The 16,243-nt window shown below is 45.2% G+C and overlaps 1 protein-coding gene and 2 non-coding genes across 7 annotated transcripts in view; 2 read left to right on the top strand and 1 right to left on the bottom strand.

The window, feature by feature from the left end:
- LOC142889467 (inactive rhomboid protein 1-like) overlaps positions 1 to 16,243 on the top strand; it is a 29,347-nt gene that overhangs the window by 7,150 nt on the left and 5,954 nt on the right. For 2 of the 5 annotated variants that reach the window (XM_076028228.1, XM_076028231.1), the window contains exons 2-7: positions 6,648 to 6,789; positions 6,925 to 7,058; positions 7,339 to 7,485; positions 12,978 to 13,206; positions 14,501 to 14,707; positions 15,975 to 16,097. In XM_076028228.1, the coding sequence (XP_075884343.1) occupies positions 6,673 to 6,789; positions 6,925 to 7,058; positions 7,339 to 7,485; positions 12,978 to 13,206; positions 14,501 to 14,707; positions 15,975 to 16,097 (957 nt within the window). In that variant the 5' untranslated portion in view covers positions 6,648 to 6,672. Of the gene's footprint in view, positions 1 to 6,647; positions 6,790 to 6,924; positions 7,059 to 7,338; positions 7,486 to 10,144; positions 10,409 to 12,977; positions 13,207 to 14,500; positions 14,708 to 15,974; positions 16,098 to 16,243 lie in introns of those variants that run through there. The other 3 variants (XM_076028229.1, XM_076028230.1, XM_076028232.1) reach the window with 3 other exon arrangements.
- trnai-uau (transfer RNA isoleucine (anticodon UAU)) lies at positions 5,956 to 6,049 on the top strand. The gene is made up of 2 exons: positions 5,956 to 5,993; positions 6,014 to 6,049. It is a non-coding gene; the product is annotated as a tRNA-Ile (tRNA).
- On the bottom strand, positions 14,946 to 15,017 carry trnac-gca (transfer RNA cysteine (anticodon GCA)). The gene has a single exon. It is a non-coding gene; the product is annotated as a tRNA-Cys (tRNA).

Here is a 16,243-nt window from a genome sequence, read left to right as displayed (position 1 = left end):
ATGCGTGCAAAACAATTCATGCATTGAATAGGAGATGACAGTTATATGGTGAGCCGCATTTGTTGGGTTGGAAAATGGTTGGTATAATAAGTTGAAATTACCGGTTTCAGTGTGACAGAGTACGTCAGCATTGCTGCTCTGTGTCGCTAACGTCCTGAACATTCCTCCGTTGCTCGCTTCAACATGCACTCAGCTCCCCTCCTGACCTTCATACCCCCAAAGCATACACACGCTTTTCTCACGCAATCCCACTCAAATATGTATTCGTGCACCGTTAGGCTTGTTATTTGATTTAATTATAACCTTGTGCAGCAGCTCAACTCTAAAACTTCCCTCATCCATCCTGCCGACCTCCTTCCTTCATTTTTCATGCATACCATAAACAATCAGCTTCCTCTATGAGTGAAGAGGTGGATGTCAAACTGCAAGGTGCTCTCAAAGAAAACACTTAATGAGATACTTTGAATCGTAAATAACGGACGCTGCACGGAAAAAGATTTGCAGGCATCGTGCAGTCGTGGCAGTTGGATCAGAGCTGGATGGTGTTTTCACATGAAAAACAACTTAAAAACAGCACTGGTAGCTTTTCACGGCAGGCAACATTGAATTACTTCTTCTGGACGGTTTCATTAAGGACTGCAGTGCGTGGTAGCTAGCTTAGGGAGCTTGGATATCCTCATGTTGAACTGTGCAGAATGTAAAGAGAATTTGCAGGAAAAGGAAATATTTCTCACATGACTTTAAGCCAATTTAAGATGTATTTTGAAGGTACAAGTGTCCTACGGTTGCTAATCCCACTGACTTTCAGTTTTACATTGGTAGCAGTGATCACCCTGGTCATTTTACCCTGATGATGTGGTAAACCGACACTGTGTTTCGCAGTTAAGATGCATCCCTTTAAAAAAAAACAACAAATCCAACCTGACTTTACTAAAGAAGGGGACCAGATTAAATGAGATGAACACTGGAAGTCTGATTGAACTCATCCATGAATGTTGATTTACCTTCTCTTTGCTCCTCCTAGTTCACATAGTTAAAATAAATAGATCCTGATTAGACATGTCATGTGGATTAAGTACCTATACAAGAAAAGACGCAGATGCTCTTTTTTTTTTATAGGTCAATCTATTATTGATGTGCATGGAGGAAGTTATCTGCTTTGTTACAACACTAACATCTGGCACGGATTTGAGCCCCGCCCCCTGACCCGAGCTGACGCAGCGCACACAATAACTTGCAGTTAATCTGTGCGACCCACCCGTGCTTTGTTACATCAGAGCAGAAAATGACATAAGACGCTCAAGTTTTTACACAAGTCTGGCTTCTCATCTTCGCTGAGGGATGGATGAGTTTAAATGCATGAGGGAAATCGGAAAAAGGCATGGCGACTCAAAAGGTCAGAAACATGAGCGTACAAGACTTAAAGAGGTAGTTAATGATTCACAATTGGGATTGTTTTGCAAAATGACAGAAAGTGTGGTTAAAAAGCCATTTTGTTTGGCTCATTGAGACTTTGGTTTGGAGTGTTGGAGTGAAACGATGAATCACTACCTGTCAGAATTCCAGTGTCTGAAATGAAGCCAGTGGTCCTATTACATAACTGCAGGAAACGTTTGTTCCAGTATTGTGTCATTGTACAACCACAAATTGGTTGTAAATTTTGACATTGTGAATTGTGATTACAGCAACTCCAAATTGACGTAGGTGTGTGTGAGAGTGAATGGTTGTTTGTCCTTTTTTGGCTTTCTATGCGGCAGTGCGATGCAGACTTGTCCAGGGTCTCACCCTGCCTTCACCCTATGACAGCTGGGAGAAGCTCCATCAGATCCCTGCAACCCTGAGTTCAGGAGGATCCATCTGGATGGATGGATGGATTCATACATCTTTGATGTGAAGACAAGCAAGCATTTCTTTTCTGCAAGTAAATTAATGGACTTCAGAGCACAAAGGCGCACTGAATACATTTAAGACCTCCTAAAATTCCCAAGTCTCACTGAACTCAAGCTTCAAAGACCAACCAGGGTCATGGAGGAAAAGTCGTGGACGGGTGTTGAGGAGCTGCTTTCGGAATTGAATGTTCACAAAACAAACTGATAAAGTCCACGTAAGCGACATCAGGCCCCCCCCAGTGGTCAGGTCTAGCAATGAGCGCTTCTCCCATCGTCTGTCGCGCTTTGGTTTCTGACAACATGACAACATCACAGCGGCATCGACGTCCAATCAGAGCATCTGTGACAGCAGGGCCGTGCCATGTGGTGTGTAGCGCTGGGATTACAGCCCCTAATCTGCCCGTCATGTACACTTAACCAGAGGAGGAGAGGAAAGAGGCAGCGTGATAGCAGAAAAAAAGTAGGAATCGGAAAACGGGATCATGGGAGCAGCAATTCGGGATCGCACGTTGGCTCCTCTAGCGTGCAGCCGCTGACGCCGGCTGATGGTGAGTGTTGATACGCTGTGTGTGTCTGAGTGAGGCTTCTGTCAACGCGTGCATATGGACTCTTGGGGTGTGTCCACCGCAGGGAGAGCAGATGCTGCCCAGGTCGGGGTTTATTTATCTGCTGTGTGGTGGAAGAAAGCATAAACTCTTCCATGTGACCACGACTGAGAGCGACCGGGAACATTATACGTAAACGGACTTGGCACACGGACTGTATATTGTCTGTAAAATAAATATTGTACTGCTGTATACTGTAGTATATAGTGTATATCTTCAAAAAATAACAGTCTTACCATAAAGTGTGTACAATTTTAAAGAAGTTACACACTTAAAATGGTATAAATTCACAATGTTTCTCAATTTAGCTGTTTTAGTCTGTTGTAATAATAAAAGCTTCTGTTTACATATGGACTCCATCTTATTGAGCAGCCACATATCTGCAGTAGCCCTGACAGCTGCTCCGCTGAGAGTTTGATGATTGCACTCCATCATCCGAGTTGGTTGAAAGATGTAAAATCAGGCGTTGAGTTTGGAAGAGGAACTCATGAGTCAGGATGTTTACATGTGAAACGACCCCAGTAGGGCCCTGAAAAGGGTCTATTAAAGTGAGGTGGTATGGGAAAAATGAAACGGCATGGCTGACAGTCCAGTCAGGTTGAACTGTGAAGGCACAAAGACAGATTTCGGTGGGTCAACATGTGTACAGCGAGAGTACCAGGCAGACACTGAAGTTCAGAGTGAGTCTGATTTACAATGTCTGGTGATGAGCTGATGTTGAGCAGGTGAGCTTGACCACTGAGGCAGAGCAGGTGTTGATGGTGGTGGAAGGCAGAGCAGAGCAGACTGAGCTCAGCTGACAAAAAGAAAATAAATAAATAAAGAAAGAAAGACAGAAAGAAAGAACCAAAGAAAAAGAAAGAAGGAAAGAAGGAAAGAAAGAGTGAATGTGAGGCAGGCTTAAAACCCAAAGGAAGATGGCAAACAAACACAATGACCCAACTCGCTCAACAAACATTGTGACATGAAATAGGATGTTAAAAATAAATAAATACACTGGTTATATTTACTTTGTTAATGTTAAATTAGGTGCTGCATGTCTGCGAGGGTTTCAAGAGAGAACCAACATTGTCAACAGAAGACCATAGACAAAACATTGCTGATGTAAAAAGTATTTATATGTCTGAATCGTATCTGTATCTGCATTTTTAGCCTGAGAGGCAGCTGCGTAAAGCTCTCTAAAAAAAATATATATATATATATATAATCTAGTGTCCACATTGGCATGTTGGTCGCTACTTTTGGGAGGCCCCTTTTAATTTGGGTTTCAGTTTACAAATTTCTTTCCAGACACTGGGACTTAAAGAAGAGTGCACCCTGTTGGATTTGGGGATTTAAAAGGTCTCAGTCAGATGGTGGAGGAAGGGCCTGAGAATATTACACAACTGATGCCTCCTCTAACAAAGTCGTTAGAGGCACACAAAGCTTTGTCTCTGTGCTATTTGCATGCTATTTGCATGACATTTGGCCACCTGCCACTTGAGCTGATAAGGACGACTGACCTTTAATAATGATAATAATGATTATTCGAGCCAGTTAATAGTCTCTACCTAACCGGTTACATCTACACTTGAGATGCTCCCACAGAGCCTTACTTTAACGATATGGCGCGACTGATATCATGCTTGCTGACACTTGGAATTGAAAATGCGCTTTCTCAGCACATCTGACTTTGACAAAGAGACAAGACGACAGCGGGGATTCACGTCAGGCTTAATGTTTTCTGATTGAAAGAGAGGAGGACTGTGGTTTCACTCCCCCCCTCCCACCCCCATCAGCCAATCACCATAATGGCTCACAGCTGAGTGGTACGGGAGCTCCTCACAGCCAGTGCCTCATTACATCTCGTCAAAGACAAAGAAAAAAATGCAGCTGTCCCATTATCCAGTAATATCGCCTCCACTCCTCTCAACGACTTCCCTTTGGGTGCGGAAGACGCTTTATCTCATTTAACGGGCAACAAGAGAAATCAATTTGAAAAGGCTGCCATTTTGAAAACCCCCAAAATGGCTAATTAAAGGGATAGTCCAACATTTTGGTAAATTTACCTGTTGCCACAATCCTGATACAATCCCTATTCACAATGGAGGTGAAGGGTAAAAACAAAACAAAAAACAACGCAACAAATACACTATCTAACAACTCCTAAAACGCCCTGGTGGACAGGTCGTGACCTGCGCATTCACTTCGCTTCGAAATAATAATGTAACATTTTCTAACATTACGACACATGAAATAAGTGCTGGGAACTGGGTGGAGTCACACGCTGCCACCTCAGGCAGTGCCACAGTTATTATTATTTACCTGGTTTTTGGCTCAAATCAATGAGATTGCTGGTCTGGGCCGGGTTTGTCAGGAAATCATCATCCACAAAGTCGGCCATGATCAGGCGTTAGCTTTCGTGATGGGAGTAGCAACGCTTTTGAAATCGCTCCTCCAAGGCAGGTACGCCTTCAATGTAGTTCATTGCATTTGCATGGAAAACAACTTTAGATCAGGCACTGTGGGGAACTTTTAAAGAGGCAGTGGTATGATACAGTTTTGATTTTAGAAAGGTGACGTCAACAACTGACAAATAACAAGTAACAACTGTGAGATTGATTGGGATATCAGAAAACATAGATGAACATAAGATGCTACATACGTGCTACTATCAGGTCTAAATGAGGTTATTCAAGTCAAATCCAGAAATTGTCAGTTGTTTGTCAGGAGATTTAATACATTTCACTATTAATTTCAAAATCTGGTATTGAATATTAACATAAAGTGGAAAACCCAGGTTGGACACATGAATGCCATTTCGCTACGGTATTCTATGAAATATGTTTGCAAATATTGCTGAGGATTTGCACAGACCTGTATTGGAAACCTGCCCAGTAGTTGTTATTTCCTGTGTGGGCGTCTGGCATGAAAAAACAACAACACTGAAATGCTGCAATGGCTTTACATTTGGTTTTTGTTTGTTTGGGTCTGGTCACGTCACGCACAGGAACAATATGAGAAGCTGCAGGGGAATGCAGAGGCGACACAGTTTGCATGGAGGCTCTGCACACTTTCAAAATGTGAAGGAAGTGGCCATAGATAGAAAGAACGAGTTAAATCTGTCTACTGACGCTGCACAGAGGTGCCGGTTAATGAGAAGTCAACAGGAAACGATGTGATCATTCCTTTTCGCTCGAACGCTCTCCAAACACTGACTTCCACCCACGAAGCCGCTCAGCCTCTGCAGCAGCAGCAGGAGACACCTGCGGTCTGAGGCTTCTGATGCTCTTCCTGCTGCTCACTCGTCTGGTCTGAGTAGACTCTCTGATTCTGTGCGTCAGAGGGAGGATCCGCTCACCTCTGGTCGTTGCATTTTTGAGGATGGATGGTGACAACGAGAGGCTTTGCACCATCTAGTGGGTCTGAAGGAAAGCTGCAGTCAGGCTGCTTGAAAGCGCAAAACGCTTGTGTCCACACAGGCTCCAGTGGCGCAATCGGTCAGCGCGCGGTACTTATAAGACAGTAACCAGCAGAGTGATGCCGAGGTTGTGAGTTCGAGCCTCACCTGGAGCACTGAACTTTTTGTGTAGTTACTTTAATGCTGTGCTCAACAGTAACGGCCAGTTTGTGTAACGTCCCTCAGGCAAACGTTTCTGAAGTCCTGACACCGCGCTTTAGAAAAACAAAAGATCACATGACTGACTAACAACAATGTTCTCACTGTAACTGTAACTCCCTGCATTTTCAGGGAGGAATTTAGTTTTACTTTTATTTAGTTTTAAAAACTAACAGTAAAATAAAAGCAAAATAAACCCAAAAGAGAGAATTCGAGTCACTCAGAAAATTTCAGGACCAGCATCTGGTTGGCCGTGTTTTCACCAATGTGAGAGAGGAATCAGTGACAAACTCACTTGATATGATGCAATAGAAAATATCAAGTCTCATGTGGTTTCCACTGGAACATGAACAATGAGCCACAGGACGGGAGACTTGACAAAGTGCAAGTGAGTCGATGGATCAGTGTCCCATCGGTTGGCCAAGTCAGTGCGGAGATATTTTACTGTTGTGGACGTCATCACCAACAAACAACACAACCGCAAATCAATGAATCTGTGTTGTGTTCCGATGCCTCGTGAACAAACCCCCGTCTTTGCTGGTCGTGCCTTTGCAGCTGGCAGGCGCGGCGGGAGCTGGCGATGATGGAAAATCCGGCGAGCAGAAACAGCAGCCTGCAGAGGAAGAAGCCGCCGTGGCTCAAGCTGGACATCCCAACCATCCAGCTGACGCCGGACGACTCTCCTCACCTCACCCAGGTGACGCTGACAACTGCAAATACTGAGTGAAGCAATGAATCACACGGTCATCGTTGCGTTCATACGTTCTCATGATTTGTGTGCGTGCGTGTGTGTGTGTGTGTGTGCGTGCGTGTGTGTGTGTGTGTTTGACAGCCGGTGAAGCGCCTACGCAGCCTAAGCATGCCAGGGGAAAAGCCTCAGACCTGCACAGCTGCCTTGGACACTTCCAACAACTACCTCAGACCTCCTGTGGAGAGACTGCCCTCCTTCAGTCAGTCCATCAAGAGGTTGGAAACACACACACACACACACACACTGCCTCCCCTCTAATCTTCCTCTGCATGCTCTGTTCTTCCAGCTGGATGTGCTCCTAAGTGTCTGCTCCTCTTCGCCGCTCTTAAATCTCTTGCAAAGCTAATTTGATTCTTTGATTCTGCTTCTTTTCTGATTTAACCCGAATAAATCTTGCTTTCTCTCATTTTCTTCTTCGTCCTGCCCCCCTCGCCCCGCTTTGATCTTTCTTTCCTTCACTGCTCCCCTGTCCTCTTACCTGCGTGCCGTGCCAAGTGAGAAAAGGGTGCGCTTTGAGCGGGTCAACACGGTCCCACCGAAGGGCCAGAGGGGCCCCAGGAGGGTCTCGGCTGTCCGGAGGCGGTCCTGCGTCCCGAAAATGCTGACCCGACGACGCTCGTCCATCCCCAAACAAATCATCAGGTAGAGATGAGGTGGAGGAGGGCTGGGACAGCGAGGGGTGGGCGGTGTCTTTAAATGAAAACATCATCATAATCATATCATATGATTTACTGGAGGAAAATATTTGACTTTTCCAACATAAACATCACGCTGACTGAGGGATTACGACTGGCCGACCGCCATGTTAACAAGAAGAAGAGCATGAGAATAAGGTTGAGGATTAAAAACAATGATACATTCCCTCTTTTTGTTCACTCAAAACCTTAAAAAAAAAAGAAAAAATGTTTGACAGAATGTTAATGCGAAGCTGCTTACTGCCATACTAGTGCATAATGCTCACAACAACTTTTTGAGCGGCTTGCCGCAGCATCTGACACACAGCTGGAGTTGAGAGACTGCCAAAGTCTCGCAGAAACTAAAGGACACAAGATTGTGTGTGTGATGCAACACAGACCAGATTAAAAACACAAAGACACAAAGCACAGAAAACAAAGTTTGTCACTGTTTTTTTCAAACTGCCCATCCTGTCTTTGTTTTGGAGCCGGTGGAAGTTCTTCTGCCGAAACAGTTGTGTCGACGCAGTTCACGCACATCTGGTGTCATTTAGGGGTTTCCCTCTGCATCTCTGTTTTTGTCTGCTGTACGCAAAAGGTCTGCGTTGTTTTGTCGCAGCTTTAAACAAATTCACACACTCACACACAAACAGTGGAACTTCACCAGACCAGAGGCAAAGAGGGCTCCGTGCTTAAGCAGAATGACGTAATTAGTTACAGGGGATCATTTTTTTCCCCCCTGTTGTGGATCTTCACGACACCAAACTGTAAATGTTTGAACATGGAGCCTAAAGTATAAACCTCAGGGGAAACATCAAAGGAGCCATGCTAGTTTCTTAACTTCCTCCACCAAATGAAGTTAAGAACATCACCAAAGTGTGCGTGTGTGTGTTGGGGGGTTGTTGGTGCACAAAACAGAGGGAAACTGCTTTTCATGTTGAGTAGAGAATTCATAGGATTGAGGGGAGTTTTATTTTCTGACTCATTTAAAAGCTTAGCGGCGGCGCCTCCCACTCACAAAAGGCATAAATACGGGATACATATTTGCTCTTCAAACAAAGTGGGATCCAGTGTGTGATTTACTGCAGAAATGGGGAGTAAAAGGGGGCGACACTGATGTGTTTTTTTCATCTGCTGGACAAAGAAGTATGTCCACTGACACAGATACAGTATGTATGCAGATTTTTTACGGCTGTGTGTGATCAGGAATGGTGGCTGCTGTGATACTAGAAAGAGCAGTTTGTGAAACTACCAAGTTTAACCTTGTTATACACGAGAAGAGCTTGGCTTCATCCAGACCATATCCAGTGCTGCGGTGAACCGCTACAGGCTAATTGACGCGCTACATGCTGGGCAGCATGACAAGACCCCCTCAGCTCTGTCCCATATCCTAAACTTCACGTAGCATACTCAGTAACAGCAGTGTGGTCAGCAATGAAAACATGGGCAGCATTGTCCAAAATTTAACTTCGTTTTTTTCTACTGCAACTACGTTTTTGAAAGCGAGTGGAAGTCGGAAGTATGCAAGCTAGCAATTCCAGTGCTAACACATTACCTTTAGTCTACTTCTGCTATGTGAAAAAGGAACAAGTACTGAATCAGCACGCTGCCTTTTCTCATACTTGACAGTGTGAATGGTCTTTACCCTTTATTTCTTCATAAAAGTATGAATTGTTTTGTTCAAATGTGTCATTTGGATTTAGTTCTTGTTGTATTCACAAGTTTTTCATTCAACAGTGGTTTATTCTTTTTTATTATGTCTTTTTATTTGGTAAAGGCATATTCCAAAACAGACTGTTCACAGCTTTCCTATGTCCATAGTTGGTCATACATAGCATCATAACCATCTATTCATAATTTGTCTTCATTATAAGATCTATGTTGCCCTTCCAGGATTTCCTTTTGTCAAACACGGACTATATTCAACATGAGAAATAACAGAAACTGAGCAGGCGAGCGCACCGTCTCTGTCCATCTAATATTCTTGTAGTGTTTGCTGAACCCCAAGTACTCTGTATTTTTACACTATAAACCACGTGTGTGTGTGTGTGTGTGTGTGTGTGTGCGCGCGTTTGTGTGTGCCTGTGCGTGTCATGTCCCGGCATGTCCCTGCATGTCCCAGCCGCTACTCTTCCTCCTGCTTCCTAATATGACGTCCTGTCTTTCTCTTTGGCTTTTTTAATCCCCCATTTCCTGTCAAGCGTTGGCGTGATTGAGAGGGGAACTCGGTTTTTCCACACACTCATGCAAAACCAGCGCGAGGGAGCGTATTTGCGTGTGTGTGTGTGTGTGTGTGTGTGTGTGTGTGTGTGTGTGTGTGTGTGTGTGTGTGTGAGGGACAAGAAGAGGAGGAGGAGGAGGAGGAGTGAGAAGGTGCAGGGCTTGTAATTTACTTTGACAAGGACCAGAGCCGCTGTCTCTGCTGCCCAGCAGCTTCACATCCCTTTATGCAAACTCCCAACGAGGACGCACAGACTCGGGCCACATGGACGGTCCCGTCGTGAGCCGGAGGCATCGGGTCGAGTCGTCTGTGAGCCTTGAGTGACTCGCAGCACAGCTGGCAAGGACTTTGATTAAGCCCGGAGTGAGCCGGACCAGGGGCGGCGGGCGGGCGGGGGGGAGGGGGGGGGGGGGTTGGGGGTGGTCATCTCTTTGCATAACGGCGACGAGGCGCCGCTGGCCTGGATTCGAGGAGATCCCCTTACGGAAGAGCGGCAGTGCGATGTGAGGATTAGGAGCAGCGAGGGCCGATCGGGGTTGAGCGGCGGCTCAGAGGGGACGCGAGGACAGGAAGTGGGCGGCCAGGGTGATGCAGGGTCCCCCCCTCCGCCCTCTGGGCCCCTCTCAGGTATGAGCCACTACCTGAGCATCCCCTCGGCCTCTCTGAACAGGTGAGTGAAGGCGCCGGGATTTTCACTGCGCCGGGAAAAACTTGGAACCAAAGGAATTAACGGCGCAATTTCACTCTTTTAAGCTTCCACAAAAGGGAAATTCCCAAAAGGCCTCGCTGATGTGTTTAATTTATCATGGAAAGAGATTACGGGGAGATTTGTTATAAAAGCCGCAGGTCAAATTTTTGGATGATTGAAGTGACTCTTCATCCAATCAAAGCGCTGGTCTCCTCTGACAAGAAGTCTGTCGCAGGTCCCCATCAGCTGCCGGCTAATAATTCCCAAGGAGTCCCCATTAAAAAGAAGTGAGAATGTATTTTCCAAGAGATCGAGAATGATTTTAGCTTGATAGGGGAATTTGACTGGTTTGTGATTTATATGGATGGGTTTGAATATGATAGGGGGGGGACCTTTGAACTCTACTGTAATGAAATGGAGACGGTGGTGTCTGGATGTGACTAAGTCGACTCTCCAGTTCGCAGAAATCACGTGACATGTGACAACACGTCAGAAGGGGGTTGATGTTTCTGCCGGTGAGCTTTCGCTCTGACTGCTTCCTCTGTTGATCCTCGGCCAGGGTGACCACAAGCTCGCTTCCTCCAGTCATGATCTGCCGCTAAATGTCGAATGATGATGATGAATTCGGTCTTTGTCTCTCACTCTCTCAGCTGCTGCGTCTCGGTTGTTTCGCCAAATGTGTGAAGGTCAGTTCAGCCGACGGTCCAGTTTGTGCACCGTATTTTCACTTTACCTCCAGTTGTTAAAACGCTGCGGTGTTGCGTGTGTGCCAAAACTCGACGCTTTTTTTTTTTTTTAATCAAGTTGCTCAACTTTGCCGAACGTACATCTCATCACACTAATTTGGGGCTCATAAACAGAACGAACTCCTTCTGCCGAATGAAGCCGTTTCCCTGGTGAAAACGTTCATCAAGCATCAATTCTTAGGGATTATTCCACATTGTGACCTTTGCCCCCTGGTGACAGGAAGCAGTTTAACCCTTCAATGAGAACCGTACAGGTGTAATCTCCTCCTCCTGGATGGCAGATACATAAGCCAGTAGGAATTTGTCTAGGTGTCGTGCTGTATTATTACTTAGAGGTCCAGTTTGTAAAATTTGGCTCGATTTATGATTTGAAATATATATATATATATATATATATATATATATATATATATATATATATATATATATGTATTCCTTCCTTACATACCAGGCTTCCATAAAAATTGTACACACTGGACCTTTAATGCGCTCGTTTGCACAGTGAAACCAGATGTTGCCAAGAACAACATCTATCTGTGTGTCTCTGCCTGGGTACCAGACTAGATCACTGCCTTCCTGAGTGCCACCTGCAGTAGATGCTATCTATTATTGACTGCGATGCCTTCCTGCGTAGTCACGTCTTTGTGGACTCCCGCGCTCGTCCGTCTCGGCCTCCTTGTCTCCAGAGGCCCGGTCCAGAACCAAGGCTGTCCCCCCTCACCGAAGACATTCCTCCCTGCCGGGACCGATGACCGGCTCCCCACTGCGGCCCTTAAAAGGCGTCCCCAGCTGGGCCGTGTCTTGTTGATGGAGCTCAAGTGTTTATTACTGGAGCGCTCTGCTCTCCAAACAGCCTCCTCTCCAGAGTCGACCACCCCTTCGCCCCTCCCCCGCAGGACACACTGCCTGGCACGCAACATTAGTAATAAACAGAAGTGGATGCATGTCAAATGCGCGGTCGTGGAGCTCACACACACAGACACACACACACACACACACACACACACACACGCACACACACACGCACACAGGCAGGTCAGACCAACAGCTGCAGCTTTGGCTTCGTCTCTGCTCTCGGAAGGAGAGGAGGTGTTTTTTTTGGCAGCAGCAGAGCAATTTCCCACTTTTTCATACACTGAGAGCGATAAAGAGAAATGACAAATAAAACATGACACTGAAAATTGCTACAGCCAGGAGGCCTAATGTGACTTTGATCACTGTTTACATCAGTTACCTGATCCTCATTGCCTCCTACAAGTGAAAGCTGATTATATCTTTAAGCATTTTCGCTTCTTTTCACCCTCCACCCTTGTTGCTGTTTAGGGGTCTTTGTTCCAACCTCTAAACTCGCCTCTGTTACCTGCTTCAAGTATGGTTACATGAAATATACAAATCTAAGAATTTCAACCGGAGGATTGTGAATTTTATTTTTCACTAAACAAATCAACTAACTTGTTCACCTGACCCCCAACAATCAGCTGCAATCAATCAACCAATCAACACGTTACGATAATAAGGGGCATGTGCACAACACTCAGCCCGAAGATTCTGAAAGGTGAACAAAAACAAAGAAAAGGGCACTAGATTGTTTTTATTTATTTATTTTATATATTTATTTATTTATTTACATACAAGTTTTAATGTCTTGAAAAAAGTTTTTTTTTTCCTCTTTTTTCACCTGAAGATCACTAAAAAGCTTTATGAATCTTAATGCAAGGCAAGTCGAAAGAAAAAGCAAATGTCCGCCATTGTGTCTCTTGTGTCCGTCATCTAAAGCGTCTTAACTTCATTTGCCTTCCCTCCAGGGGCACTGCTGACTGGTTCGGCGTGAGCAAGGACGGCGACAGCACGCAGCGATGGAGGAGGAAGAGCCTGCAGCACTGCGGCCAGCTGTACGGGGGTCTGAAGGCGCAGGTGATGCGAGAGATGGAGCTCCGCAGCCAGGACAACCTCTCGCTGGCAAGCACTGAGACCCCTCCCCCACTTTACCTCCCACCTCTCCACCCCAGCCAGCAGCACTGTGGCATACAGAGGGTAGGCCTGCCTCGCCTAGGCCGGGGTTACGGAGGCAGCGGGGAAACTCTCTCACCTTGGCCTGATGCTCCTTCTCACTGTTTTTCCTCCATTCTGGGACATTTCTTCCACCTGTTTCACTTGTTTCACCGTCTCGTAGTGTTGCTTTCGCACAGGTAGATGCAGGTAAGGATACTCAATCTGCATCGAGAGCGCTACAGATTGATTAGTTTCAGTTAGTGATGGGCGATAACATATTTTTGAAATTCGATACAATAATCAATATTTTTGGGGGTCGATATTGCAATATCGACCCCCAAATATCGATATTGCAGTCCTTGGAAATAAGTCACGACAGCTGTGGCCAAAAATAAACGGATATTTCTTAAAATTATCGCTACAAAATTTTACTCTGACTAGCGATCGATATATAGATAAAAATATTGATATGCTCATCACTAGCTTCAGTCATAAGAATAATATCAATGCATTAGACTTTTTATGTGCTTATGATGAGAATAGAACTCAAAGGGATGGCCATGAACATCAGACAATTCATAAGCCATGTTGAATATGGATTCCATTTTACTCTGGAAAAAATAGATAACTAGCTTGTTTGCTAGGTAGCAATTTAACAAGTGTTAGCTTGTTGTTGACACCATGCCATTATCACTCTTAAAGTCAGACACACACCTACAGTTTTGGAAAATTGTAATGCTTGCTGGCCTTAATGCCAGCTTGTAAGTTGCAAATTAGTTGTGTTTAGCTAGCAGCAGGTTAGAATTCCAAATAACATGTGAGATGGTGTGTTCGACAGACCTGCTCGGGTCAAACATGCTAGTCGCCGTGTTACACTAAACAAAGTAGCTGAGTTTTGGGACAAACCCTAATTTAAGATGGAGGAGAGCAAACCTGCATATTTTTTTTTTCATAGTTGGTTTCATAGTTTTCATGGGGGGGTTGCATAGTTTATTATACTTAAAATAATGTGTCAATAGTGATAATTTTTGGTGTTTATATGGATACTGTAATATTGTATTCCAATATACTGTAATATATTGTAGTGTGTATAATACTTAATGTTAATATATAGTATCTGGAGTATGGTAATTAGTGTATGTAGTGTCTATAATACTCACAGTGCCTAGGTATGTGTGTGTGTGTGTGTGTGTGTGTTTGTGTGTGTGAATTTCTAGTAGGTATTCCTGATTTCTCCTGTTCTGTTCTGTCCTGTCCTGCTTTTGCTCCCGTTTTTGAAAGAACCTTAACAAAACTCCAACCAACCGTCTCTCTCTGCCCGTCTGTCTCTGTCCAGATCGTAGACCCGCTGTCGCGAGGCCGTGCCTTCCGCGCGGTGGAAGACGTCGACGGCTCGAGCGTCCTGCAGACGCCCGTCACGCCCGGCACTGCGTCGCTCTGCTCCTTCTCCAGCTCCCGCTCGGCCCTCAACCGGTTGCCACGACGACGCAAACGGCAGTCTGTCGCCGTCATGAGTCTCAAAGCTGCAGCGGCGCTGATGAAGGTGTTTGTCATTTTGTTGTTACTGCAGATGATAGTTTACATGTCCTGTATGTAATATACACTACCACTCAAAACTTTGGACTCACCCTATGAATTGAATGTCTTTTCTTTTCATTCAGTTCATTCACATTGCAGTTTGTCACTGAAGGCATCAAAACTACGTATGAACACACATGGAATTATGTAGGAAACAATCAAAGTGTAAAAGGACTCAAACACGTTTTAGGGTAAAAGACTGAAGGGGGCATCCGGATTTGAACCGGAGACCTCTTGATCTGCAGTCAAATGCTCTACCACTGAGCTATACCCCCTCTGTGAGAACAGCACTTTCCCTTTGTTGAGGGCTCTGACACCTATTGTGTGTAGCACCACGCCCCCCTCTACCTGTCACTGTGTGCTACAGTGCATCAGTTCTACACTGAAGGCATCAAAACTACGTATGAACACACATGGAAGTGTATGTAGGAAACAATAAAAGTGCAAACATTTTCTATTTTCTTCAACATAGCCACCTTTCATAAAAAACATTTTTAGAGTTGTTTGACGTGTTTTTCTTTGCTGCATAATTACATACATCTCGCTCATATATTTGATGTGTTCAGTTTCTATCTGCAGTGTAGAAATTTGTAAAGTAAAAAAAAAATGCATGAGAAGGTGTGTCCAGGGTGTGTTGCAGAAGTGCTGGAGCCGAGTTAAGAAAAAAGAAAAAGATACACATTTCAATATTTTAATCTGCTTTATGTCGGGAGATTCCCAGAAAAAAAAAAACCTACATAATTTTTGTTGTGACGTGACCAAAGTGTTCCCACATACAGTCCTGGATTTGTGTGTTCCGGCATCTGAGTGCGGGCCGGTTACATAAACCATTGGATCCGATTGACTCGGCGGCTGCAGATTAAATCCGGGCAGAATATGTTACAGTGGAGCACAGATGTGTTTCTCTGTGTGACCCAGTGGCAGACGCCTCGTCCATGTAAAAGGGGTGGGAGTGGGACGTGTAGTGAGCGCGTGCGAGGGGGGGTTTACCCAGCAGATCAGCAGATGGTCTGCTATAATACACGCGGGATGCTCAGCTATCTGCTGGACATGGCGTCCAGAAACGTAATCTACAGTAATGCGAAGGTCACCGCCGCTGTGTCACCCGGCGGGCGCAGAGGGGGATTTCTCCAAATCGACTCTCCGTGTCCTGCGGCTCTCCGCTCCCTCGCAGGGTAGAATCCACTCCAGGTGACAGTAATCATATGTTGTTGTGCAACCATGTGTGACAGGGCCGGACGCTGGGTGAGAACACAGCTGATCGCCGTTGCCGGCGGAGTTTCATGCCTCCCAGTTTCTTTGAAGACGACACGGTGGACTTCCCCGATGACTTGGACACTTCCTTCTTCACCAGAGTAAGCGGTGACGTGCTCTACTTGAGATTTGAAAAAAAAGAGAAAAAAAAAAGTCAACGTGAACTCATTTTATTCCATGAAGGCCGAGTGTGTAAATTTTTAGCAGCATCTAGTGGTAAGAAAGCAGACTGCATAGAATACATGCT

This window comes from Nelusetta ayraudi, unplaced genomic scaffold, assembly GCF_046127955.1.
Source record: "Nelusetta ayraudi isolate G7.1 ecotype Tasmania unplaced genomic scaffold, CSIRO-AGI_Nayr_v1 ptg000022l, whole genome shotgun sequence".
Classification (NCBI taxonomy): Eukaryota; Metazoa; Chordata; class Actinopteri; order Tetraodontiformes; family Monacanthidae; genus Nelusetta; species Nelusetta ayraudi.
This window is presented reverse-complemented; position numbering and strand designations above follow the sequence as displayed.